General features: G+C 40.5%; 1 protein-coding gene across 7 annotated transcripts; it reads right to left on the bottom strand.

The window, feature by feature from the left end:
- Window positions 1–434: 434 nt before the first annotated feature.
- Window positions 435–24,573, bottom strand: WDR47 (WD repeat domain 47). Of its 7 annotated transcripts, none has more exons than XM_027880427.1 (15): window positions 24,395–24,573; window positions 19,026–19,192; window positions 17,413–17,496; window positions 16,825–16,909; window positions 14,375–15,177; window positions 11,997–12,123; window positions 9,871–10,049; window positions 9,507–9,764; window positions 9,023–9,101; window positions 7,801–7,958; window positions 4,684–4,853; window positions 3,628–3,798; window positions 3,098–3,229; window positions 2,264–2,482; window positions 435–1,846 (listed from the first exon to the last, which is right to left on the bottom strand). In XM_027880427.1, the coding sequence occupies exons 2-15, from the start codon at window positions 19,181–19,183 to the stop codon at window positions 1,704–1,706; spliced, it is 2,766 nt and encodes a 921-aa protein (XP_027736228.1). In that variant the 5' UTR covers window positions 19,184–19,192; window positions 24,395–24,573; the 3' UTR covers window positions 435–1,703. The 7 variants fall into 7 exon arrangements, with proteins under 7 accessions (XP_027736228.1, XP_027736224.1, XP_027736223.1 ...); XM_027880423.1 differs by lacking the exon at window positions 24,395–24,573 and adding an exon at window positions 23,982–24,074; XM_027880422.1 differs by lacking the exon at window positions 24,395–24,573 and adding an exon at window positions 23,268–23,939.
- Window positions 24,574–25,399: the final 826 nt, after the last annotated feature.

The following is a 25,399-nucleotide window of genomic DNA, read 5'->3' as shown; positions in this document are numbered from 1 at the left end:
ATGGCCCCCAGTGCCCGACCCCATGAAGGCAGACTTACCTTCGCTAAAGGCAAGCTCAGGCACAACACGCTGCGATGTAAAACAAGGGATGTAAATCGACATCTCCTCTTTTAAGACCTAAGCTGGAATAAAATTGTCAGGAAGATAGTATTTACAGAGTTGTGGTACTAATTAAGAGAAGTTTGCCAGCTTTATCTACAGATAAACAACTAGAGGAATGCTATTTTCCTCCAAAGCAGCATTATGTATCAAATACAGAAAAATAAACAAGATCTGCAGCTGTATTATCACACTGAAAATTCAGATATAGGGAAGCAGTATCAAAACTCTTGGGTATTTTATAGTTCTGGCATATTAAGTCATATGTCTAACTCTGTATCACAGTTGCATCAAACAACTATGAACTAAGAATCCAAAATAACAGACAAAATAGATGCAGGTGTTGGAGGTCTTTATTGAGATTATAGCACAGATACACTTCTATATTTACCTTTCCACTTTTATACGATAGTTAAAAATGCTTGCTACAGTGCACATATAATTTAGTAACCAAGAGAATCCAAAACTTAAATGCAGTTCAAATAAATAAATAACCAAAAGTTTAAGGTTTATATTTTAAAAAGTAAAAGGAACTGTACAATATGAAAATATAACAATACATAAACATTAGAATCTAAAGTTTTGTAGAAGTAAAACTGCAGTTTCCCATACATAAACAGTGCAAGAAATAAAATTCAGATAAGCTTCTGAACTGGGAATTTAAACAATTCTTAAATTATCATGCAGACATAGCATTTTAAGCCATGCTGGTTTCTATTATAGCATTAATGGTATCCCTTTTACTTGAAAAATTGATAGCCATTAAGCTCACTGTGACAACTGCTGCCAATCCACTCTTTTCTACAGTACATTATACACAGAGGTATTCTGTTGCATTCAAAAAGTAAAATATTACATGTTTCTACTGAAAAAAGTCAATATTTTACTTTTTCCCCCTCCAACATGTTAGCTTGTTCAAAACAATGTCATGTAGTAAAAACAGCAACATTTTTCCCAGGTTAGATGAAAAGAAAGAAAAAAACCCACACTATCTAATGGACCATAATCAAGATGTGGTTACTGCCTAGTCAGCCTTTAAAGTTCAGATGTTTTTACTAAAAACATTGAAATTGTGGAGATGTTTTGAAGTTTGATCTCTTGTTGAGAAGCAATGAATACAATAAACCTGAAAAAAACAGTGGAAGTTTTACGTGTGTGTGTGTGTGTGTGTGTGTGTGTGTGTGTGTAACTAGTTACATACAGACTCGATTAAAGTGTTGTTCAACTTAAGTTCTATACAAAATTCTCATCGAGGCAAAGACCAAGGAATGCAATTAATACCAAACTGTAAACACATCATTCATTTTACTTTGAGTGCACATCAACAACATAAGAGTTCTCCTCATAGACTTTGGCAACAAGACTACAATAGGTCACAGCAGCATGAGTTCAACATGGAAGACTGGAAGCACTGCAAAAGAATATACTAAAAACACCAAGACCTCCTAGAAACCAGAAAAATCAGTGACAAGTGCCCCTCTTCTTGATAAGACACTCTCCTGCTCAACTGCTGCTCTCAATGCCTCATTATTATTACTTGTTTGGACAGTTCTGTAGTCTCAGGTGTCTGTGCTTTAGCTGCATAGGTTGCCTTAGTTTGCACTCTAACCATTGTAGGTCCAAAGCGTTACAGTCCTGTCAGCAGATGACGACAAGAAGGAAAGATCTTGTGTGTGCCATCTGCACTGGATAACTTTGTCCTTGTGCTCTCCTACCACCATCAGAGGAAGCTGCTTCGTGAGATCCCCTGTGGCAGAGGAACAGAAATCATTAGTCATTTCATGAATTTATACCCCAGGTCTTGTCTCTTCTCTCTTCTTAACTCTTTTCAATAAAAATAAAAATTATATACTTTTTTAAAAAGTGTCAATTTTATGAATGCTACCTGAAAGCAATGGTCATCTCACTAGGCAATAGTGTTAATTTTTTTTACTGTAAAGAGACTGTCATACCCCAACAAGATTTAGGTCACAGCCTGCACTTTTAGCAACACTACGAGCCAACTGCCAACAGACACAATCACATATATACATGTCAAACCCTTCAAAGCTCTACCATTTTTCTCCCCTTCTAATGTAAAACCTGATCTTTGAACTAAAATCTCAACTTCAGCATTAAAAGCACCAAGTGGAAGAGGAGCCTGTGATCCTTTGCAGCTCTTTACCTTGCAAGTCTGTCACCTTGATCTTCATATCGTAGGAGCCGGTGAGCAGGTAGTGAGCCCCCGGGGAGAAGCGGACGGAGCGGACATCACTGGAGTGGGGGTGGTAGCTCTGCACCATGCGCCCCCCCCGGATGTCGTACAGCATGCAGCTCGAGTCCTCCTGGCCTGTAGCCAGCAGCCGCCCGCTGGGATCGACAGCTACTGAGGCTACAGCACTGCCTGCAGGGGGAGGAAAAACCCACACGGTCACACCTTACAGTTCTGTGCACCTGTGCAAGTGGCTGACTCTTTTAAAACCAGAATATACATTGTACAAGAATATTGACTGCTGGCTTTAAATTTAAAGTGACCATACCCAGCTACTGTTACCTTAGAATAACAATATTTTTATGTTCTGGCACTGAAAACTCTGCAGCCATAGGTCACACTGGAATCGCAGCAAAGACACTATTGGAGCTGCATGAGAAAAAGTGTCTGTTCCATCACAGGAAAGAAAGTCACTCTTTATGTAATAATGTGGAATACTGCAAGGAATTCACCCTGGCCCTGATGTCTCAAGAATTTCAGTTATCGTGTTTTATCTGAATGTACTTGGCAGTGCCTGTTTGAAAGTTAAATTTTGAAAAGCAAAACCACCACTCAACTTCTGAAAGGAAATGTTACTTTAAAAACAAACAAACAAAACACAGGTAAAGATTCCTCACAGCTTCTTTCTTTTAAAGCCAAGCCTCCAGTCTGTGGCAAAACCCCCCTTACATTCTGCCTATATTACCTTCACGTATTCAAAGTCTATTTTTATGCAAGAATGTTCAGAAGCATGAGAGCAACTCTTGCCTGTTCCATGAAATGTTGTTCCCACAACACGAACACAGCTTGGCACTCTCAAATCCCAAAATCTTACAGTCTTGTCTTGGGATCCAGATGCAATCATCCAGCCACTCCAAGTATAAAGTGCTAAAATATGACCTGTGAACAAGAAGACTTCTTAGTTTGATTAACCATCATTAATCAAACACTGAAATACCACAGTTCAGATTACATTTTTGCTTTCAGCGATTTAAATATCCTGTGGAAAAGCTGCATGTTGCATGATCCAATCTAACACACCAGTGTAAGGCAATACCCAGCTTTGCATCTTTGGAATGAGGTGTGCACTCTATCCATTAAATAAACAGCCAACATATGTAAAAACAAACACTCCCCACCACCCCTCAAAATACCTCGAGAGCAATCTGGAGAGGAAAAAAAATCTTGCTAGAAAGAGAAAGACAAAGAATTCAAAAAACACCCCCAGAACAACCCAACAACTTTATTAGAACCTCATACAGGCTTAGGAAGTGTGAGAGAAGCCACAATACACATACCAGTGTGCCCACTCAGGGCATGCAGGCCTTGTCCTCGCTGACAATCTGTTGTGTAAATATTGCAGTCCCCTGCTCCAGCACTTATTAAAATAGCACCACCACTTTCTGGCCCTTCCATGAAAGCAAGGTCCCTGATTGTCCCATCGTGCATGCTGAATTCCAAATCTGGTCCTAAAATCATTTAAAAATTGAGGAACAAAATAAGGCACATTTTGTTTGTTAGTGCTGCACCCTTTAAAGCAGCTACAGTGATAAAGCAGAATGCTTTAGGCAAGGTTGGGTATGCTACCAAGTACAAATATTGCTGTGCACTTCCTATAGAACACAGTATTTCAGTTACTAAAGTTGAAATAAAATCCCTAAGAATCTTGTTGTTGAGTGTTGCTTGAGCTTCCTGCTTCCTAAAGCTTTGCAAAATATCCATAGACCACTACCACAGCCAATTGCAGCCAAAGTTTACAGAGTACATTTATTTCTTTTTGTAAACTCAAAAGGCTTTCTCTGACAGGAGAGAGAGGTCATTGAGAGCACTGAACCACACAGGACAAGGCAGTCTAAGTTCAAAACAGAAAAGTTAAGAGCCATAATCAGAGTACTGATTAGGAGGGTTGGGCATGGAAAGTAGTATTTGCTGGGCCAGAAGCCTTTTAAGGATGGGTGAGAAAGACAGATGACAGAAGTAGGCAAGAGAAAGGGGAACTAGAAGTGGAAATAAATTCCTAGCGACAGTCAAGATCCAGAGGTGGGCAAGAACATCTGGTTGTTTTACTATATATGGAGGAGAATCTGCCAGAAGAGAGCACAATACTGGAATCTTGCAAAACAAAACAAAAACACAACTAACCAACTCAAAGAAAACCCAGAAGATAATCCCCAACCTCTCAGTGGCTCTTTGCTGGAAAAAGACTACAATGACGGTGAAAGGGAAAAGAGATTGAAGTATTAGAACAAAAATAACAAAAGCTATTAAATACATGATCAATGTAATTTGAATAGTTTTGACAAATATTGGAAAAATAATTGAAAATAAACTCTTTAAATATAGACACACAGTACCTGTTGCATTACAAGTTTCTGCATTAAAAGGCAGTACTTTCACATATTTATCATTAGAACCAGTAGCTAACAGTTGTCCACAGGGACTCCAGGCCACACAGTAGATCGATCCTTTATGATGCTTATTCCTTTTGAAGCGGACTACAGGTTGTTTAGGAGTATTATAAGCACTGGTTAAAAAAAAAAAAAAAAGAAAAAAAAGAAGAAAAGAAGAAAATCATCAGATATCCTTTTATTTCTAAGGAAAACAAAGTATTTTAAAATGAAAATACTGTTTTTCTCTTATTGAGTAACATGAAATTCATGAGTGTTTGCATTGAAACATATAGATGTAAACTAAGAAAAAAGGATCATCTCCATCTCATTTTCTCAGTTTTTCCTCATCTTTATTTGTGATTAAACATGCAAAAAGGACTTAGGCAGTCCCTTCATCTATTGGGGGTTGATACAGATAAAATACAGTAATTACTAGCTATAGTACAATGAAACCTTATCCCCAGAGCCCTAAAGTGGTGTGATTTTTCTCTACATCTTGCATACTTCAACATCTCGATTCTATGGCCACTTTTGAATACCCTTGAGTTCAGTTAAGCAACAGCAGGCCAAAAAAGCTCATAATGCACACACTGTCTGCGACAGCACCAGCACAGCTGGCATGGCTAAAGGCTGGCTCTGGAAATAAACTATCTGCAGATTGGAAAAATGAAAATTCCTGAAAAAAGAAGAAAGCAGGAGCCTGTGCAACCTCTGTGCGTGTGCATAGGAAGGTGTTTCTCTTCCAGTTTCCCACCGAGCATATTTATTCCCTAACTGAGGGCTGTGTTTGGTATGACAGCTTAATTATAAGCCATATAGTAGGTTCCATACACTTGTGTTTGGGTCTGTTGTTGTGCCTACTCGTACTGCTATAATAAAAACTGAAGCCTGCTGTTTTATCTATGCCATTCTTGCTGTCAGAATAAGTGGTTAAAGGATCATAAAAAATGCTTCTGTTGTCCCTGCCTGAGATGACACAAAAAAATGCTGCCCTAAGTCAAGAACTGTCTCCTTTTTGGTCATTAAATAAAAATAACAAAAAAAACCCCCATACAACAACAGAAGAAATCATTGATGTTCATCATGAGCTGTACATTGGATATTCTTTGTTGAATAAAGTGACTCTAAAAGCTTCACTTCTCTACTAGAAAATTGAATACAGCAGCCTGTGCCAGAACGACACACAAATTAAATCACTACTGAAAAAATTCAGAAACCGTACTATAAATACATGAAGAGGTAGAGAGAAAAGACAGAAGACAATCACCCAAGTCTGTTGAAAAACTCTGGAGATAAACACAGTTTTAGTAAAGAATTCTCAACACTACATGGAAGCTCATTTTATTTTGTTTCCAGAGAGGAAATTCATGACAGATTAGCATTAGTCAGGATCACTAAGCACACTCCACAGCTTCCCGAGTGACCTAATGCCTTATCTTGCACTCTGAGTGTGGATCCACCACCTGTTAAGAGCTGACAATCACTGACTGTCAGGACACAGGAGCCATTACCCAGCTCAGAGACCACATGTTGCCAACCCACTGCATGGAAGCACTGGAATTATCTAACCAACATCTGCAGAACTGTAATTTGTATCTATCAGTGTTTAATCCCAAAAGTGTAAAAAAAAAAAAAAACCAAACTACTATTATACCTTTAGAGAAAGGAAAAAAAACCAAGTCCAAACCAGCCTGTCCTGAATCACACATCGGTTTAAAGGACAATTTAAAAAACTTTAAAAAGGCCCAATAGTGCTTCTAAGAACAGTTGTTCTACACAATTACAGCTTTTCAAAAAGCACAAATAATTTGGAATGCATGTCTGGACTCATGTTGTTACAAGGAATAGAGTATCATCTCGAAGATAATTTAATCTCTCTGCTGACATCCCATGATTTTAGGCAAACTGTAAGCATGGTCAAAAGCAACAGTAAGAGGAAGAATTACAAGCTCAGAATTAGGGAAATGTCAGTATTCCTTTCATGTCCAGATGCAGCATGTCTTTTGTCACATCAGGTGGTGCACTGCAGCTAGAGACCAAGGCTGCAGAGTCCCTCTAACCCTTCCCAGTGGTCTCTTCAAGCAGCTGTGCAGAAGCAGATCACAGTTACTCCATTCCACTGCAAACACTTTGCACTGTTTACCAGTCAAGAGGAAGCTGTCTGGGCTTCAAGCCCAGCAAGTTGGCTTTGCACAGGGTATCAGAGAATCCTTTTTTTTTTTTATGTTGTTGTGTCATACATTGCCAATAAATACTTTGGAATTAAACTTCAAAGTCTACCTTACTGACGAAATTTAAGGAGGAAAATAAAAATAAATCTGATTACTTCTGAACACTTTGGAAGTCTGACCATCAGTTCTAAACTGGGAAGATGTCCCAGATAAAGTCACTGTGCACACTTGCAGCTTGTGAAGTTTTAGATGCTTGCACTTTGCCCCTACTCCAAGAAAATAATGGAAGTGGGACAGAGATAAGGAGATGGTTATTGACACAACAATATTAATTTCCAGGTGAAAAAATATATTTCCCCCTCCTATTAAAAAAATGGGTGAAACCCCCCTGAAAATACCAGGTGCACAGCAAACCCCAAACAATGCTTTTCCCGTTAAGGAACCAATATACCTATAAAAGAATGTTTATAGTAATAATGAGCCACTAGAAAGGCTCTGGCAAGTTTTGGTCTAGAAGTTTGAGAAGATACTGCTTCCTCCTGCCAGAAACTGCATCTCGTGAAGCCCAACTTGTGCTGGCTTGGGAAGTGACACATGCTTTCTCCCACTGTTACAGCTGGAATATCAAAACAAGAAGCCATCACAGTAAACACAGAAAAGCCCACCTGCTGAGGCAAATCCAACCCTTTTTATGTGGTATCATGGCAGTGCATCTTGCCAGTAATAAAAGAGAACAAACAAGTAGCCCACAAATACAAATGCTTCAGCAGATCATCTAATTTTGTTTGGCAGTTCAGGTTTCCAAAGAGAGCAGTGCTCTATTTATGACAATAATATAAAGGTATGAAAAGTAAAGGTATGAGGAGAAAGAAGGACCGTGATACAGAAATTATTACAGAAGCTTTCTTACCTTGGGTCAATTACTTCTGGATAGGCACAAACTCTCAAAGTTTTTGAGTTGGAGCCAACAGCATATAAACTCCCACTGGGATGAAAGGCTACAGCTCTGACAGCTTGTGTGTCTTCTAGAGTATTAATGCAAATGAACTGCTTTTTTGATTTGTCATCCTGTGCAGAAGGGTAACAGTCAAATTAGGCTCTTCGGTGTAAAACTGGACATTTGCAAGTGGATGTGACTGTTTTGTGGAGTAAAGTAAAGCTACTGAACCAAAGCATTAATAAGTAGCATCACACCAGGCTGAACTACTCAAAGTACAGATTTGTAAAACAATGTCTGCTCCAGGTCCAAGAACAGCATACTCAAACAAGTTCTTTTCTTCAATTCACTTTTACAGCTAACATTAGATTAACATTTCTCATTCTCCTTCCAGACTTCCATCCATTTTTGTTCTAAACAGCCCATTTCAGACACACTATGCCACAGTTTATTTTTGTGTAAACACATTTGATCTGTGTGAAACTTGCAAGGGGAACAAAGCTGCATTTTCACTGAAAACAGTCCAAGTCATAAACACATTTTCTAAAACAAATATAATACTAAACAGAATCATAACATATATAACACAGTTATCATTAAATTATGTTAAGTTTAATTACATCATCCTCCTGGTGACTTCATCACCACCTTTCTAAGATTATAATTTTTACGTATGTGATGCAGAAACTTTGGAATGTATTGCAGTTGTTTCCCTGCTACCTATTTCCCTGGCTTTTCAAACCATACTGAGTGGAGTCCAACAATCAAAGTTTCAACTTGGAAAACACAAAACAATGGCTGTAAAAGACATCCCACTGGAACCTCTGTTGTACAAGGAGAAGCTGAGAGAGCTAGCACTGTTTGGCCTTGAGGTCAAAAGGGCTTTTCAGGGTGTGACTGTGTACATCTCACCAGTGTATATGAAATGAAGTAGTCCACAAAGGTTGTGGAACATCCTCCACCCTTAGAGAGACTCAAAATCCAAGCAACCTGCTCCCACTGACCCTCTTTTGAGCCGTAGGTTTGGATTCAGTCTCCAGCTGTTCCTTCCAATGTCAACGTTTCTGTGATTCTGCAGGTACTGCACTAACCAAAATTCATTCTAAATATCTATTAACACTAAGAGATGCCACATACTCAGGATTAAATACCAAATCTTTTGATAACACAAATTGTAAATGATAAGAAAACTCACCTCATCACCTCTTGTCCTAGCTAAATTCCCCAAAGACTCTTCCAGCTGTGGCTGAGTGACAGCATGTTCCGATACACTGCTTGATTTGGTGAAGAGTTTAAAATAACAACAAGACAAAAAAACAAGAGCAAAGACAGGTTTGTTTGTATGTATTTTCTGGACTAAAGTTACAGTCTCAGTCAATCATTCTCAGAACTGACTAATCTGAGGACAAGTGTTATGTGTGTCTCATTCACTACCATTAAACTCTTGTTTTTATGAGGGGCTGCTCTTTGTGCAGCAACTCCAAGCACTGAACAAGTGAAGGCAAGTTAAAAATTTTTCATTCCGTAACATATATATATATGTATATATTTGTATATATGCATACACACAAACACACACACAGAGGTGGAAAAATGACTGTTTCTTTCAGGTCAGCATGACCATTAGTTAACAGAGAAAATTCAGATCCCATTCTCTGCCCTGCTCTCAGAGAACTTACCTTTGGTTCCCCTGTACAGGTGACTCTTCAGGAAAGGGTATCTGATTGGCTGGTCCACACTTTCGAGGAGTGCTTGTATTAACACTGGGGCTGTCAGCAGCTATCCTCTGACCACCATCCGAAGGGGGTGATGTGAAGTTACTGGTTGGATTGGTAGATGCATTCCCTTTGCTCCCATTACATTGCTGGCTAAGTGCTTGCACATCATTTCCAAGGCTGTCCATACCCATATTTAATTCTCCTAGTTTCTGGATAGATCTAATAACAAACGACAAGAGATAAAAAAGACCATCAAACCATGTTATTATGAGAACTTAAGAAGAGATACGGGTGGGTAGAAGGAGAATCAACAAAAGCCCCCAACCTGTTAAGAAACTGTTCAGTGAGATTCTGTTGCTGGTCACTTCCATCTTCTTGATTCACTCCTCCTTCTAACAACATTTGCTGGTACAACTGTCGCTGCTGTTCCTTCTGTTCTAAGTGCTGCTGGTAACGTAGCCTTTGTCTGTAATATTCCTGAAACTGCTCTGTTGAATCACGAAGCTAAAAAGGAATGAGAATCACCGATGAAAATAAATAGTTAATTTTGGTATTTAACCTAAATATTTACTTTCTGATTCATTATTTCAACACAAGCATCAAAAGGCCAGGAGATTCTCCTCCAAGGAGTAATGATTTAAATCTTCCTTAAAACCAGACATAATTCATATTAAAAAAAATCAACCACTGCCAGCCTATGCTATTCATGGTTGAAGCAGTTCTGCCATAATTCTGAAGGACACTGTTCTTTCCTACAAAAATTCCAAAGTATTACTTAAGATCAAACAAATGAATGATTTAAAACTGAAAATAAAAATCAGAAAACAATGTAAGCTACATTCCAAATTCCAAGTCACACTTTCATTACAAATTTAGTATTTTCTGCCACATTGACACCTCCCTGCCATCAGTCTGCAGATCCAATCTCCCTCTCCCAGTAGCCAATTCTGAAGTGGTCTATCCAAGCATTACATCTTACTTTTGAAATTTGTGCTCTGTTCTAACTTAAAAATTCTGTACTTTCTGGGTCAAACACAAACACCTGAACTTGTTTTCTCATCGTCCCTTCTCCTTTACATTCTGTCCTTAGCTCCCCACACTGCCAGCTGCCCAGGACTTGCTGCCCCCTGCATTCCCCAGTCCTCACTTTCTGTGTCACTAGTTCCAAATGCCAACAGCTGAGGACAAGATAAAAACAGACAAAAAGAAAATCAAAAGCACTTTAGTCCAAGGCCAGATTATCCACACAGAACTGCCCTACATTTTCTAAGGAAAACCAGAAACCCTTAACTGTGTATTTAGAAAACTAGTAGGGGAAAAAAATAGTAAAAGAAAAAAACCTTGGTGGGTTTTTTGTTTTCAAAAGTGACAGCTTTGTCATCTATGAATTTAGGCTGTATAAGGACATCCTGATAACTCTGCATTAGTTCAGACAATTCATGCATGATCTCTCCTTTTAACTGTGAGCCTTTGCATTTCCTCTGATTAACAATACTTGCATTATGATTTTTTGTTCTCTGACACATTTTTCTGATTTATAATGGATTTTCTACTGTTATTGTACTTGCAAAGTATTTATCACCTTAGGTTTCCCATGGTGAATACTTGCAGTTCAGAAACTCCAAAGGAGTCACCAGATGTCCAGAAAGCATTTATTCCACATATTTGAAATTTGTGAACAGTTCCCCAGTCACTGGGTTATAATCCTTCGAGGCAACAGGTAAATTCTTGTCTGTATCTCTTTCCATGACTGATACTCGTTTGTTACAATTGGATTCAATCCTTTGATCTTTTGGATTCCATGCCACTACTACCCAAACTAACATGCAAACCTAAAATATGTTGCCCAGAAGCTCTAATCTATAAACTCTGGCTTCTAAATCTCTACAGGAACACTGCAAAAATAAAGCTATGAAAAGAAACTTAAGTTTTTATACAGAAATTAATTCTTACAATTTCTTCCCGCCATGATGTGGGAAACCAAAACAAGGTGAAGTTGGACTGGGTACTACATTCTTTTCTACTTGTCTGTAATAGCCTGGCCAACATCTTCACCACAGCATCTCCTGTCCTCATTCTCTCCTATAAATTCTGCATCTGCTCTTCCCTCCCTCCTAAGGTGTGTACTGTTGCAGCAGAGAAGCGACTCCAGGTCCTTCAGGGGAGCCAAGTTTAGCTCCACTGCTGACGTGACAAGGAAGACTCATCAGCTGCATTACAAACTCAAGTAACAGCAGAACTCCATACAATGGGGGGGTGTGTGTGTGTGTGTGTGTGTAAAAAAAGGAGTTTCTTACACAAGATCCAATATGGTATTTTTACTATAGTAAAAACAAAGACTCAAAGCAACCCATTGTCATGCATGAAGTTCTCCACACAAAGGCAAATCATTATGAAGCGATCGGAACACAGCTCAAAGGGCCTCATTATTTTTAAACAAACATCCAGTACCTCATTTTTTTCTGGTTTGGCTGATCCCTGACTCTGTGCTGCATTGAGGGGTTCATTTTCTGGAACTGAACCTTGGCACAAAGCCTCACTGCCGATGGGACGCTGTTGCTCCACAGGAGTATCACTTCTCGCAGCAACATGGAAAAGAACAGAAGCTTAACTGAGAAAAATTAGAGTAGAAAAATCAAGTAGAGAAAGATAACATTCTAGAGTAAAATCTGATGACACAAGTGTGCTAACTCCCTATTTTCCATCCCTACACTCGAATGACATACCTTTTAACTAACAAGTTATTCAAGATCTCCCATTTTCAAAGCAATTATGTGCATAAAATACATCTCATATACTACGTGACTAAAGTCTTCCCTAAGACAAGCACTTTAATTACCACTAGCAATCTAAACTTAAACTATGTTTAACATCCATCAGCTTGAACACTCCTGAAAGTGCAAGATAGAAAATGGTTTGTATCAGTATTATTCTTCTTGTACTTTCAGTATTTCTGCATGGCACTCTTTCCAAAATGGTTTGGCCATCAGTAAATGTGCAGAATACACATAGCCAGTGACTTGGAACAAAGCTCATAATGAAGTTATTTTAAACATTTTTGGGCACCTCTGTACAATAACAAAAGGAGCTCAGCTGAGTGAAAGGCAATTTCTTGATGAACACAACTTGTAAGAAGAGAAATATCATATTTCTGTCATGTGCAAGAGGAAGCAAAGGCTGTATTTACATAAAGCTCAGCTCCCACCCTTGCAAATGTTGCCATTTAAGTTGGGCACTTGATCTGAAGTTGGATTTTCTTCTGAAAAATGTAATGCCTTCTTGAAAACTATGGGTCTGGCCCTATAACCTGATATCAGTTGAAGGTTAAAATTATTAATAAAAAAACATGTTAAAAACTATAAACTTCATTTAACATCACGTAAGGCCTACATAAAGAAGAACTGCAGCAATTTACCACCTTATTTAGCCCACAAGATAACACTATTTGTACAGAATTATTCTAGTACTCTTAATACTGAAAAGGGAAGCAAAACCCTTTCAGGAATCAGTTTTAACATTGAACCCTGGGCTACACACACAGATGTTAAGGTTTTACACACATCAGTTACATTAGAGGATTCACAATTGATTGGGATAATCAGGAGGTACGCTCTGTAAAAATGTAACACCAGGGACACTTCCACAACAGTTATCCACAAAAACTCCATTTGTGAAGAGGCTGGTAAACTCAAAGATTTTAATCCAACAAAATATGTCCTTTTAAGCTAAGCATTAAGATAAATATTAAAATATACGTTATAAGTATTTCCATCATCACTGGTGAACTGACATCAGTTTGATAGTGTTTGGTCCCTTTTTATTGAGTTAAATTACAGTTGCTCTTTACCATGACACAATACACAGAATATTGCTGCAAGGCAAAACTAACAGACACCAGCTGCAGCCAGCACTGACCACTCCAGCTCTGAAAGTGTCTCCTGCTGGCCAGCGCAGGGCTAGCTACCCATCTGCTCCTCTAAAAAAACGTGGCAGCTGCTCTCTAGAGAAGCATGGATTTAACAGTTAGAAAGGGGCAGAACTGCTGATCAAAACAAAGGCCAGGCAAAAACATGATGTTAAACTCTCAACTGACAAGTACCACATCTCCTAGTTACCAGGAAATTTCTCTCAGGAGGTAAAAAAGCACAAAACTTTGATGCAATTTTAAAGAAGACAGTTTTGCGATCTACACTGCAATCAAAAACTTATTTAATAGCATCTAAGTCGAATACAAAAAGCATAATACATTCAGCTGAGTTAGATTTGGTTTGGAAAATATTAAGTAAATATTTAAGCTGAAATACCATTGTAACATTTTAAGTGATACAGGAATGCTACAATGAGAGCATATTGTAATTTCCACTGACTTCCCTGGGATTTGCAAATTTTGCAAGTATAACTAATCATTTACAATGTCAGGACTAAAACTTACAGAGACATGAGGATGGAAAGGAGAAAGAAGACGGGAGTTACAGCTATTCCACTGTCTCCATTTATTTACGTGGAATGAAAGAATTCAGTGATACTGAACATAAATCTTAGTTTGACTCTATTATGTACCCAGAGCATACTGGTGCTCTGTGCTGGGATTTCAACTTTAAGAAAGCCCAGACTGAATCTATACAGCCCCAAACCAAATATGGAAATCTACTCAAATCATAAAAGCACAAGGAAGAAACGACCTTGGACAGAGTTTTACTTACAACGGAAATCAAACAACCAGACTATATTTCAATGTTACAATTATGTTCAGAGTTACAGTGCCAGTAAGAACACAGTCATATCAGCAACATAAGCCAAGGTAAAACCACAGCTCTAGTTACACTTACCGCTCAGGTGACTCCTCAAAAATGCTGTGACACTCGCTATTCTCAAGCATGAGGCTCCTGCTGAGGTTCTGTACTCCTGGGTAATGGAAATTAGCAAAGGAGTGGGACATTGGAGAGGTTTTTGTGCCGAGGTCTGTGACCCGCTTGTCGTGGTTTGTTAATCCGCAGGACAGCCCGTCCAAGGCAGGGTTTAAGGAGCGGGTCATGTAAGCGTCTGCTGACTGAGGCCTTCTCATGGGGGACGACGGGTAAGGAGAAAGTTTGCTGATGAGGGGTGTCAAAAGATCAGCATACGCAGCTTTTGTAGGCTTGAGGAGTTTATCAACGTGAATATTAAGCATCTTTTGTTCAAAAGCACAAGAAAACACGGTAGCTGGCAGGTTCTGCAGCCACGACAATAAGCTAAGGTCCAAGTCATCGCACCCATTGCCACACAAGAGATCGATGCCCAGCAATACTTCACTTTCTGTGATTTCTTCTCCTGTTGCTTTACTCTGACAGAATTCCACACAGCATTCATAAAGCAATCCCTTCATGACAAGCTGGAACAAGCGGTTGTTACTCGCTTTGAAGCCGGCCTCGCTCAGCTTCCTGTCGGCCGGGATGAACTCTGCCACCATGACACAAGCTTCCTCAAAGCAGTGAACCCGGGCAGTGCTGGGATTCCAGTCCTTGAACTCGGCGTGGTTGGTCAGGCGGGGCAGTGTGAGCAGCAGGCAGAGTTTGCTGTAGTCTTCCTTGGAGGGACAATACTCCTCCAGCGCGTGCAGGCACTGCACTGCCTCCCGCATGGTGAACTCCAGCTACAGAAACATCAACATCAGCAGGACGTATGTTTCCACAATCAAACAGCTGAACAGGCAGTAGCAGAGTTTCCATGCTCCCATTCATTTACTATTATTACTGGTTATATTTAAATTAAAAAGTCATACAATACAGGGTTTGAAATTGCTGATGCGAATGCAGTTACAACAGAGACAAATTCCTAGACGCTTTGACTTCCTAAAAAACCCCATCCAGTCCCACTTCCTACAGATTTATGGAGCATTTTCATGTCACCACGGGTTTGACGGGCTTAAATTTTAAATCTGTAGCTGAACATTTACAATCCTATTGAAGCTCAGAAGGTTACTTCCATTCTCAAAGCCAGCTGACTTATTTTCCCCTTTTTTATTTCTGAGCGAAGCTATTGGCATACATTATAAAAGGCTTGTAGACTGCTCTAGTTTCCAGTGATTAGCACCTTCGAGTCAGCTTTTATACTGAGATTCTGCTCCTCAAATAAAAATGTTAAAAACATTCAAAGAGTTCTCAGAAGACCTCTAATATCAAGGGCTTTATTACAAAGCCTGTGGCCAAGAACCACGTCACATACACAAAACTTGGCACTTTTTTTAGTTGCAAAGATTTTTGAAAAAGATAAACCCCTTCACTTATCCATGTTACCTAGATACTTCAGGACAGCAGCCTTTCATCCACAACATACCAACCCATTTGGTAACAAAATAAGGAACATTAATATGATTCTTTCCCCTCTACTGCTGTCTGGTAACAGTATACAGATTGAGTGATTAAAGGAAGAGACACTTTCCATTTACAACTATAAAGGTGGAGTTTTAACTTTCTCTGTACTGTCAAGAGAAAACCCTGCAGCACAATGTACATGTAATGGGACAGAGAATTAAAATCAATTCCATTTGGAAAACAAAATCGATTACCTTAAAGCTACTGGCACTTTTCATTTTTAATTTAATAACACTATAGTGTTAGAAATTTGGTATTACTGCATCCTCAAAATAAATGAAAAATTATAACTAATGTCACAATCTGCTAACCTTCTCTGCCAGTTTGAGTTAATGCCTCTTTCCATATTAAAAACTTAAGTCCACAGTTCCTTCTGTTTGTATATTTAACTGAAAGAGTCCTTTGTGAACACATCTGCTCTCTCAAAAAAAACCCCAAACCAAAACAAACAAACCAACTCTGACCTTTCTCTCCAAAAGCAACAGAAATTAAGATTCATTCAAATTGGAATCCTTTACCTGGCCCACATTATGAAAATAAATTTCTGCAATTCTGAGGTTTGCTCCAGAATAATTTAGGGGGGCAAAAAAAAAAAAAAAAAAGAGAGAGAGAAAAAAAAAAAGCCTGGTACTTTAGCATAATAGCCTAAAGTAAATCTGAGTTCAGGACCACAAACACAGCATATGGTCACTGATCTATGCTCCAAAGTTTCAAGCAACCCTTTTATATACAATTCTATTTGAGACCTGGGAGCCACATTAATTTTCAAAGGACACCAATTATTTTTTCCAGTGCTTATGAAACCATTCAATAATACCTAAAATTTGTGCATTTAATGCTGGGAGCTTCTGCTCTGCCTTTAATCAGAATATCCCTGGAAACTTCCTGACAACAAGAAAACTTCCCAAACCAGAGACAATTCTTACATGCTGAGGCTCATCTTCTGCTGACATCGCATTGTTTACACATAAGGCTTCCAAGAACTTCTGCTTCATTATAATGTATCGAAATCTGCAGGTGAGAAGTTAAATACTGTACATCTTGCTCTTGTAGGTAAACTTCAGAGACATGCAGGGTATTTCATAGCAAACTTTTGAATGAGGCACAGAAACTGCCAGGACAAGGAACTCTGATATCAAATTATAACAAATTTGTAACCACAAGATTATTTTTTTAACAGGAAATGTCTTTTTCCATTACTGCTTTCAGAGGTGCTCTATTAAAAATATCAGAAGGCTAGTATGAAAAGTATAGCAAAAGTACTTTTTTCTTAAATAGAAATATGACAGAGTAGCCATCTATGAAAAGCCAGTACAACATGGACCATATTTCTAAAGTGTATGGCAAATGACACCTCATTACAGATTGTGAGCACGCACTTTAAGTACAAGTTTAAAAATGCATGCACAAACCCTGTGAAGAGTATATAGGTTAGAAAAAGTAACCCCAAAAGTAAGGTGAAAAATATTTTCCTCAACTCAAAAAATTGAACTCTGACATACATTCTATTTTACCTTTTCTTGTCGAATTTTTCCATACATTCAAGAGGTTGAATGAATTGAAGAACCTCATCCCACTGACCGTCAAGAATCAATTGCCTAGTAAAAGAAAGGATCATTCCTTGAATTTCACTAGACAAGAACAACCTTTTTCAAGTAAGAAGCTCATTTAAATACAAAACAATAATTTAAATACCTAAGTGATCAACCTGCTTTGAAAAGCAGATGCAGTGCAGAGACGCCAAGATGACTGCCTGATATGACTAATAGCAAGAGCAAAATCTTATCAATATTTTGTAAAAATAGCTGTGTACTAGAAGGACAAATATGAATTACGTTTAAAGGCACATCAAGAAGGACAAAATGGTCCTGCTTTATCTGTAAATCTTATTTAAAAAAAAAAAAAGAATCTTACTTGTAGAATTTAAATAAAGATATTGATTCAATGAATACATCTCAAAGAATGGAACAGAACTTAAAAATTGGTCAATTTTAGTTGTATAAATACTGCTGGGCCTATTTTATAAAGAGAGTGGGCAAACACAGAGCTCTCCTATTAATGATGTAAGAGGAACAGCTTGGCAGGAGCGACGCCAGCACAAGAGCTCCAACTCCAAGATCAGTTCAGTTCATACCCTCGTATCACACACAGAGTTCTCTATAAAAGGCCCGGACCTACAAGGAAGGGATGAGTTTCTCCAGCTGAGCTAAGAATGAAACAAACAAATTGCATTAGTAACTTCCATCTTTCTGTAATTCTTTCATTTTATTTTAGTCCAATATCCATAATTTTAATCAAAAGGGAAGCCAGGTAAAGTTTCGCTCAGTGATAAAATGTATTTTTAAATGTTTTAAGAACAGCTGGATAGATTATATTCTCATGCTTCAACAAAATTACTATGTACCTTTGGTATGAATTACAGGATAGCACTGCTGAAAACTAGTCTGAATCTTCACTGATTATTTAAAAAAATATTTAGGGCAATATCCTCAATGGTAAATTGCACCAACTCTCATGCCTGGATGATAAAAGATACTTCTTTCACATTGTTAAACTTAAAATAAATCTAGGTATTATTTTGAAATGCAGACAATATTTTGGGGGAAAAGCTTTGGAAACCACTCATCATTGATCTTAGCCCTAGAACACTGTAAAAATATTTTAGTAGTCAATAAACTACATATTCAGGTCCACATGACCTGGTAAGCTGATAACACACCACAGATAAACAGCTCTTGCTTTCCCATACTATTCCTGCTTATGGTCTTTCCCCAGCTTATCCTGCACTAACACTGGCACTTGTTAAGACTCCTTCCAAATTAAATTCATTGGTGTGCCAGAAAAATAACCAATTTAAAATGAATGAAGAAGTAACCAAAAAAATCTAACTCAGTGTATGCTGCTGATGCCCAGTCACTTAGTCCAAGTGGCTCATAGAAGGGTGTCACTAACTTCAGAGCTGGAACACATTCTAGGGTTGGACCACAGAATGGGATCAGGAGGAAGCACCATAAGATGAGGGCACAAGTTAAGATCTCCCACTGAGTGGTACAGGGCTGCCCACTGAACCACAGTCCAACTCTGCTTTCATATATGTGGTATTTAAACACCAGAAAAAGAGTCCTACCTTAGAAAGAGCATATCATCTGAAAACAAGCCATTAATGACCCCACTTTCTTTCTCAAGTGCCAGCATACTGATATGAAGTTTCCTTGAGTTCAGAAAATCTAGTATTAGCTTAATTATCTCAGCTTCTTTAACGTTCACTGTTTCTTCAGCCGTCATGATGGCAGCCTAAAAGGAAAGGATTGCAGCTATGATCAGTATCTTACTTTATGCTTGATTAACAAATGTTGGCTACTAACAAAAACAAAAATACAGTTTTATGGAACAGAATGTAGTAGTGTTACAAAAATTAAATTACAAGACGAACTGATTTTAAAAGGTTGACTATGAAGCCATAATTAAGACCTAACATTGCATCTGCAACTTTTTTATTTCTGTCCTATGCATATATAGGGCCCACATCAACAAATCTAACAAGAAATCAATCCTCTTGCAGTGTGAAAATATTATGCTTACCAAGCCTGCAGTATGTAAAATTTTCCTTTCTGAAATGCAAGCAGTGAAGTTCAAAGAGCATCCGAGTCAGTTACCATGTCATTATCTACAGATCTCACATTCTAACACATGCAAAAGGCACAGCCATTAAAACTGCCTTCCCCCCCTACCTTTATTTTCAAGTAGCATATTGCAATTAAGCCAGGGGCCTTCATTCTTCCTTCACAAGGATGCCTATTTCTGTCTATACCCTTCATGAAGAATCTAAAGCTGCAAACCCAAGGTGGCCTGAGACAGCCTGCCCGCTGGCTGCCAACTCCTCCACTCACCTGCCTCCAATTGCCCTTCCTTCCCTAGCACTCCTCGCTTCCTCACTGCCTTAGCTTTTCTACCAACTCTCATCAAGTGGCTCAGGGGTCTAAGGAGCTGTCCAGCCAGCAGAAAGGAAAAGCAGGACGATGCAGCTGGGGCCCTGGCAGTCAGAAGCCACCTTGTTTAAAGCTCCCTTTAAAGAGGTACATACAAGGTCCGAGCTCCTTCGCAACGTAATTCCTCAAAGGATATGAGTTGTAGCATGTACTCCTCTTTGGAAACCTAAATTAATTCTGCCTCTGCCTAAATCTTGTCTGGGTACTTAAGTCTGACTTGAAGTAGAAGCTGCTGAACTTCCTTTTTCAAACTTTAAAAAGATTTTACAGTTGTAGCTCGTAAGCTGATCTGTAAATGAGCATCAGTGATCCAAAAAACAAAGGGAGATGACCACACAGAGCAAGATGTCTACAGCAACAGGTTCTAGTTCCCAGCTTCTTCCTCTTACAAAGGGGAAAATAAAAGTATTTTTCAATTCCCTCATGCAATCATTCACTTATGCAGAAATCTAGCAACTAGGATGCTCAAAGATAGCCATCTGTGGGCAATGCAGCTCCCAAGACAGACTTCAGATACTTCAACCCTAGAAAACTGAAGTTAATAAGCTGGTTATCCATCTCATATTAGGGAAGGACATAGAGAAACTGAATAAGTTTGAATAAACCAAATAGAACACTCAGAGTATTCACAAGAAATGAATTATTTACCGAAGAGGAGGGGAAGAGACAAATATTCCAGTGAAACTTCTCGCTGATCACCATAAACCAATGCTAGTGAACTTGAAAGGATACAAAAACTTGGGCACTAATAACATGTGTTTTTTTTTTTTCATTATTGTCTAGACTCCCAATATTTCATCCTTCTCACAGCTGTATGCCAACTTTTTTCCACGTAAATTTCTGCCAGAACACTTGAAGAGCAAAGATTATAGCAGCATAGTTTATTTTGGAACAACAGAGACCTAGTTGTGCCAGATGAAAAGGCCTAACTTCTTAAAATGGCTGGGTCTAATTCTCATTTTAGTCACAGAAGACTCCAATCACCAAGTATTTTGATGGGTCTCATGAAAGACACACCCAGAGACCACAAGCACACTCTTGACTAGTAAAGTCAGAGGGGAAAAAATAAAGTCTGGCTTGCAGAAAGCTTTGCTGCAGGAAATAAAGCTGGACCCACAAATCCAAATCCAGAACTTGTAGAAAGGTCCTTTCTTCCTTACATTTTAGCACTGTTTCAACTTCCCCCTTTGGCAACTGGATATGGATTTTTGGTCCCAGAGAAAAATTCAACCCTAACCTTATACACTGAAAGGGGGATGGAGGGGAGGGAAATCAACACAAATTAATCAGTAGTTTAATATTCACATCTTAATTCACAACCTCACCTGAAGCATTTGCATTTCTCTTTTATTATGCTTTATGGCACCGGTGGTTTTTACATAAACTAAATGGACCTCCTTGTCAAAAGACAAAGTAAAACTTAGGCACAGATATACTGATACTACCCATCAGAATACTACTTGAAAAAAATTCAGACTAAGACTCTCTTTGAAGAAAGGTACACCAAGTCCAGCTTTCTTTTCAACTGGACCTACTGGATTCAAGTTGAAATAGGAAGCCACCCCACACAGCTTCAAGCTTGTCTTAAAATTAATCATTCATATATTGCACTGGTACTGAGCATAAAACTTACTACTTGCTAGATTTTACTTAATGTAGTTGTACTCTTAAGCACTTGCAAGCAGTTGTCCTCTATTTTCCTTTTTAGATTTTTAAAATAACAGGTTTGTCCTGAACATACAGCCTTTAGCAATTCTAACACTTAATTTCATTTATATAGACCAGGGTAAAGAATGACTGCACCCTCCATATTTGATACAAGACTACTAACAGCACTTCTGTTATGTAATACAATACCCAAACCTAGTTTGGATACTGAACTTCTAAAAAAGTTGAAGTACACTGATAAGCTCATACATTAACAGTATTATGAAAATGTTTAGTGTGCATTTAGTGTCAGAGCAACACAAATAGCTAGAAAAGAACAGTAAACCCACTAGAGAAGATTTTCACATAATTGATGTTTTTTAGGCTGATGAGCTCAGGCTTCTCCTATAAGCACTACGCTGTCAAAGTAATAAGCAGCCTTCTAACACTATCATGAAATCATAAATATACATAGGCTTACACATCACCCTCTATGAAATCTATCAGGTTTTCTGACATTCAGGGGTATGTCTCTGTATGTGTATAAATAAAAATAATAATAATTAAAAAGCAAAGAACAGCAGGGAAACTCAAGATTAGAGCTCAAGCTGCATCTTTGGTCCGTCCCACTGTATTGCTTTCTGCCAGCACATATGGCACATAACGTCACAATCTGATCAGCTCAAGCACTAATACTCAAGAATGATTGAGGCACAGCATTAGCTTGAGGTATAAATGCAAGCAAGTGAGAATTAGACCTTAATATTTCAGGTGCCTTCTACCAACCACATTTCTGCTGCAACCTTTTTATGCTACCCAGTCTTGGCAAAACAGCACTTCTCCACATCTGTCCTCCCTCCTTCTTTCTCCTGTTCACTCCCCCTTATCATCTCCTCCTTGTTTTGTATTTAAATTTGTTTTCCTACATCAAGAAAAACAGAAAACTTCTTGCCACAAACCTGGCACATCCCTTCTCTGTAGCTTCAATGGACAAGACACCCTTTAGAAAAGCTCTTTAGAACACAAGACTACCTATCGCTAAATCCTTCAGAGAGAGGCTTCACTCTTGTTCTGCTCTTCCTCATGTTTTAAGAACATGCCAACAGCAAGAATCCCCTTATGCTGTTATAAGCATAGGAAACAATTCTTAAAAAAATTTATAACATATTTATATCCACTTATAAATTAAAATATCCTATTTCAGAAAAATGTTTTTAAACCAGAAGCATCTAAACCAGTAATAAATACTTTTTCTCTTTAAGTTACCTCCCTTGGAAAAAAAATTAAAATTCATATGCATTCACATAATGGAAATTTAAAGTAAAGTTTAATATTCTGAACAAGTCAATAGTGAAATTCTACAATAAGCATTATTCCTATGTTATTTACTAATTGAAATAGATCACTTACCAATAGTATACAATATACATTTGGAAAACTAGCCAAGGAATATAAAACCTCTAACTACTCTCAAATACAAGAAAAAATATTATAGTTCAAATTTTAAGTGTCATACTGTGAGAGCAGTGACACATTTAAAGTGAGACGTGAAGCCAAATTAGGAGCCTTGGTTCACTGACTTCACGGACAGCTGCGATGCGCTACCCATCACCTCAGCATCCTGCTGAGCCATGTCACAGGAATCCCAAATGGGAGCAAGTCATACATATTTAAAAAGCTGACTATTTTGCATTAAGTTATTTCACCTTTTAATCCATCCCACAGCCACTTACATATGACTCTTGTGCCTGCCCAGAGGCCACTCCGGAGTTCCGCCCACACAGAGCCCACGGGGGACTCGGGGCCCGATCAGTCCCTACTGGCTCCATTTCTGATGTGCCCTCAATCATCTTCCAGTTCCTCTATATCAAAGGAATTTACAAAAAACAAACAAACAACACTATAGGCCAGATTTTGTTATCACAATTGATTCCCGCAGCAGTCAGTGCACTCACTGACACCCATTTCACCCTAGGATGGCACAATTCATTTTCTCAAATGAACTGCATTGAGCATATTAAGCCATCAAAGAAAACCTTCGCCAAACTTTGCACTGCTGAACTCTGCGATTGAGACCTTTCCTACCCCAACACACAGCAAATTGGTGTCCTCTTACACACCCGCCTTTGCTGCCTCACACGGATTTTTCACTGGTTTGCCCTCTCGTAATCCATTTTGTTACCCTGCTTAGATCAGCTGTTGCTCCAGAGCCACCCGGTAATCCTGGATCACTGTGGAGGTGACCGCAGAGTCCTCGGCACCCATCAGTCCCTGTTCCCATATGCACACGCCTCACCCAGCGCATTCCGCACCGCGAATGACAAAAAGGTGACTTTAAATTATGCAATTAAATTCACGTTAGAGTGAAAACAGAAGGCAGGAAAAAAAATATAAAAAGCTCAAACAACTTCCAGAAACTAAGAACGAGCGCATTTTGACAGCGATACCCTCACTTGCTCCAACACGTTCTTCCTCTTCGCGCAGGATTCCACCCAAAATCCAGCTCCGCTGGGCTCGGAGCAGCCGCCCCGGCGAACCGCGCCGCGCCGAGCCCGCATCAGCATTTCGGGAACGTGAGCTCAGCACCGGGGCGGGCAGGGCCGCACGGCCCCGGCGCGGCCCCCGCGGGCCGGCCCGGGCACAGGGCAAACCCGCCGGGCTCCGGCCGCGCCGCCCGGCCCGGGGCACAACAAAGGGGCGGCGGCGCTCGGGCGGCGCCGGCAGCCGGGGCGATGCGCCCCTCGCGGGGGAAGCGGCGGCGGCCCCGCGCAGCCACGGTGGGCAGCACCCACCTCCCGCCGCAGCCCCGCCCGCAGCCCCGCCGGGCCCCCCGGCCCCCGCCCTCGGTCCCGCCGCTCACCTGCGGGGCCTCGCGGCCCGTTCGCGCCGGCACCGGCGGGGCAGGAGGGGAAGATGGCGGCGGGCGCGGCTGCGCGGCGGGCGGGACCGGCCCGGGGCCGGAGCCGGGGTCTGGCCGGTGCTGGTGCCGCTGCCGCTCCGCTCGGTGCCCGCCCGCACCGCTGCCCACCCGGCGGCGCCCCGGGGCCCTCTGAGCCTCGGTGGGAAGCGAAAGGGGCGGGTCGGGGCCGCCCCGCCGCGGGGGCGGGAGCAAAGGAGGCAGGGAGGGACAGATGGCGGCGGCGCTGCTGGGCGGGGCCGCTTTGTTAGCGGCGGGGCGAGGCCCGCCCGCCGGGCACGGCCGCGCCCCGGCCTGAGGGAGCCGCGCCGGGCAGGGCCGTAGTTGTCGCCCCGGAGAGAGGAGCTTCAGCGGCATCGTCCCTCCTCTCCGCGGCTGCTCCGTGCCCGTCCCGGCGGGGCTCCCGGCGGCGGGAACGCTCCCGAACAGCCCGGTGTCCCCGCACAAAGGGCGGTCCGGCCCCGGGCCCCCCGAGCCGTCAGGCCACACACCGCTGTCACCGCTGTCACCGCTGTCACCGCTGCCCCCCGGCCGCCCAGCGCTCCCCGCACACGAGCAGAGCAGGACCGGCTCTGTCCCTCTGCCACCACCCTGTGCCACCGCCCGGCTGCCTTGGCTCCTGCGGCGCAGTCTATGGCTTGTTGGCAGCACCCTGAGCTACTGAGGGAGGTGGTGCTGCCGCGTTTCGGGTCCGCCAGGGATTTTTTAGCGTGGTCTTGCTGTCTTCTGCTTCTTGAGACTGTTGAGAAAAGCACATATGCTCTACAGAAGTCTTATGTACGCATGTGTGATGCCTGTGTCTTACCATGTGCTTATATATAATTTGACTTTAAGGAACGTTTTTGTAATGTCAAAAGATGGTGGCACCTCAGAATCGTGGTAAACAGTCAATAAGCTTTCTCTGTGTGTAAATGCAGTGGTGAGATGAGATACAGAAAATCATGTTAA

This window comes from Empidonax traillii, unplaced genomic scaffold, assembly GCF_003031625.1.
Source record: "Empidonax traillii isolate 1590-97213 ecotype Southwest subspecies unplaced genomic scaffold, ASM303162v1 scaffold69:size3087049, whole genome shotgun sequence".
Taxonomy (NCBI): Eukaryota; Metazoa; Chordata; class Aves; order Passeriformes; family Tyrannidae; genus Empidonax; species Empidonax traillii.
Note: the sequence above shows the minus strand (reverse complement) of the source record. Positions and strands in the feature narration are given on the sequence as shown.

Excerpts from the sequence above, each read along its gene's own strand:
- WDR47 (XM_027880422.1), bottom strand. The coding sequence starts at position 23,384 with ATGATTGAGGGCACATCAGAAATGGAGCCAGTAGGGACTGATCGGGCC. Across the intron at positions 12,124-14,374 it reads TTTGAGGAGTCACCTGAGCG|AAGTGATACTCCTGTGGAGC; the intron begins GTAAGTGTAACT and ends TGTTGCTGCGAG. Across the intron at positions 3,799-4,683 it reads AGAAACTTGTAATGCAACAG|GACCAGATTTGGAATTCAGC; the intron begins GTACTGTGTGTC and ends AAATGATTTTAG.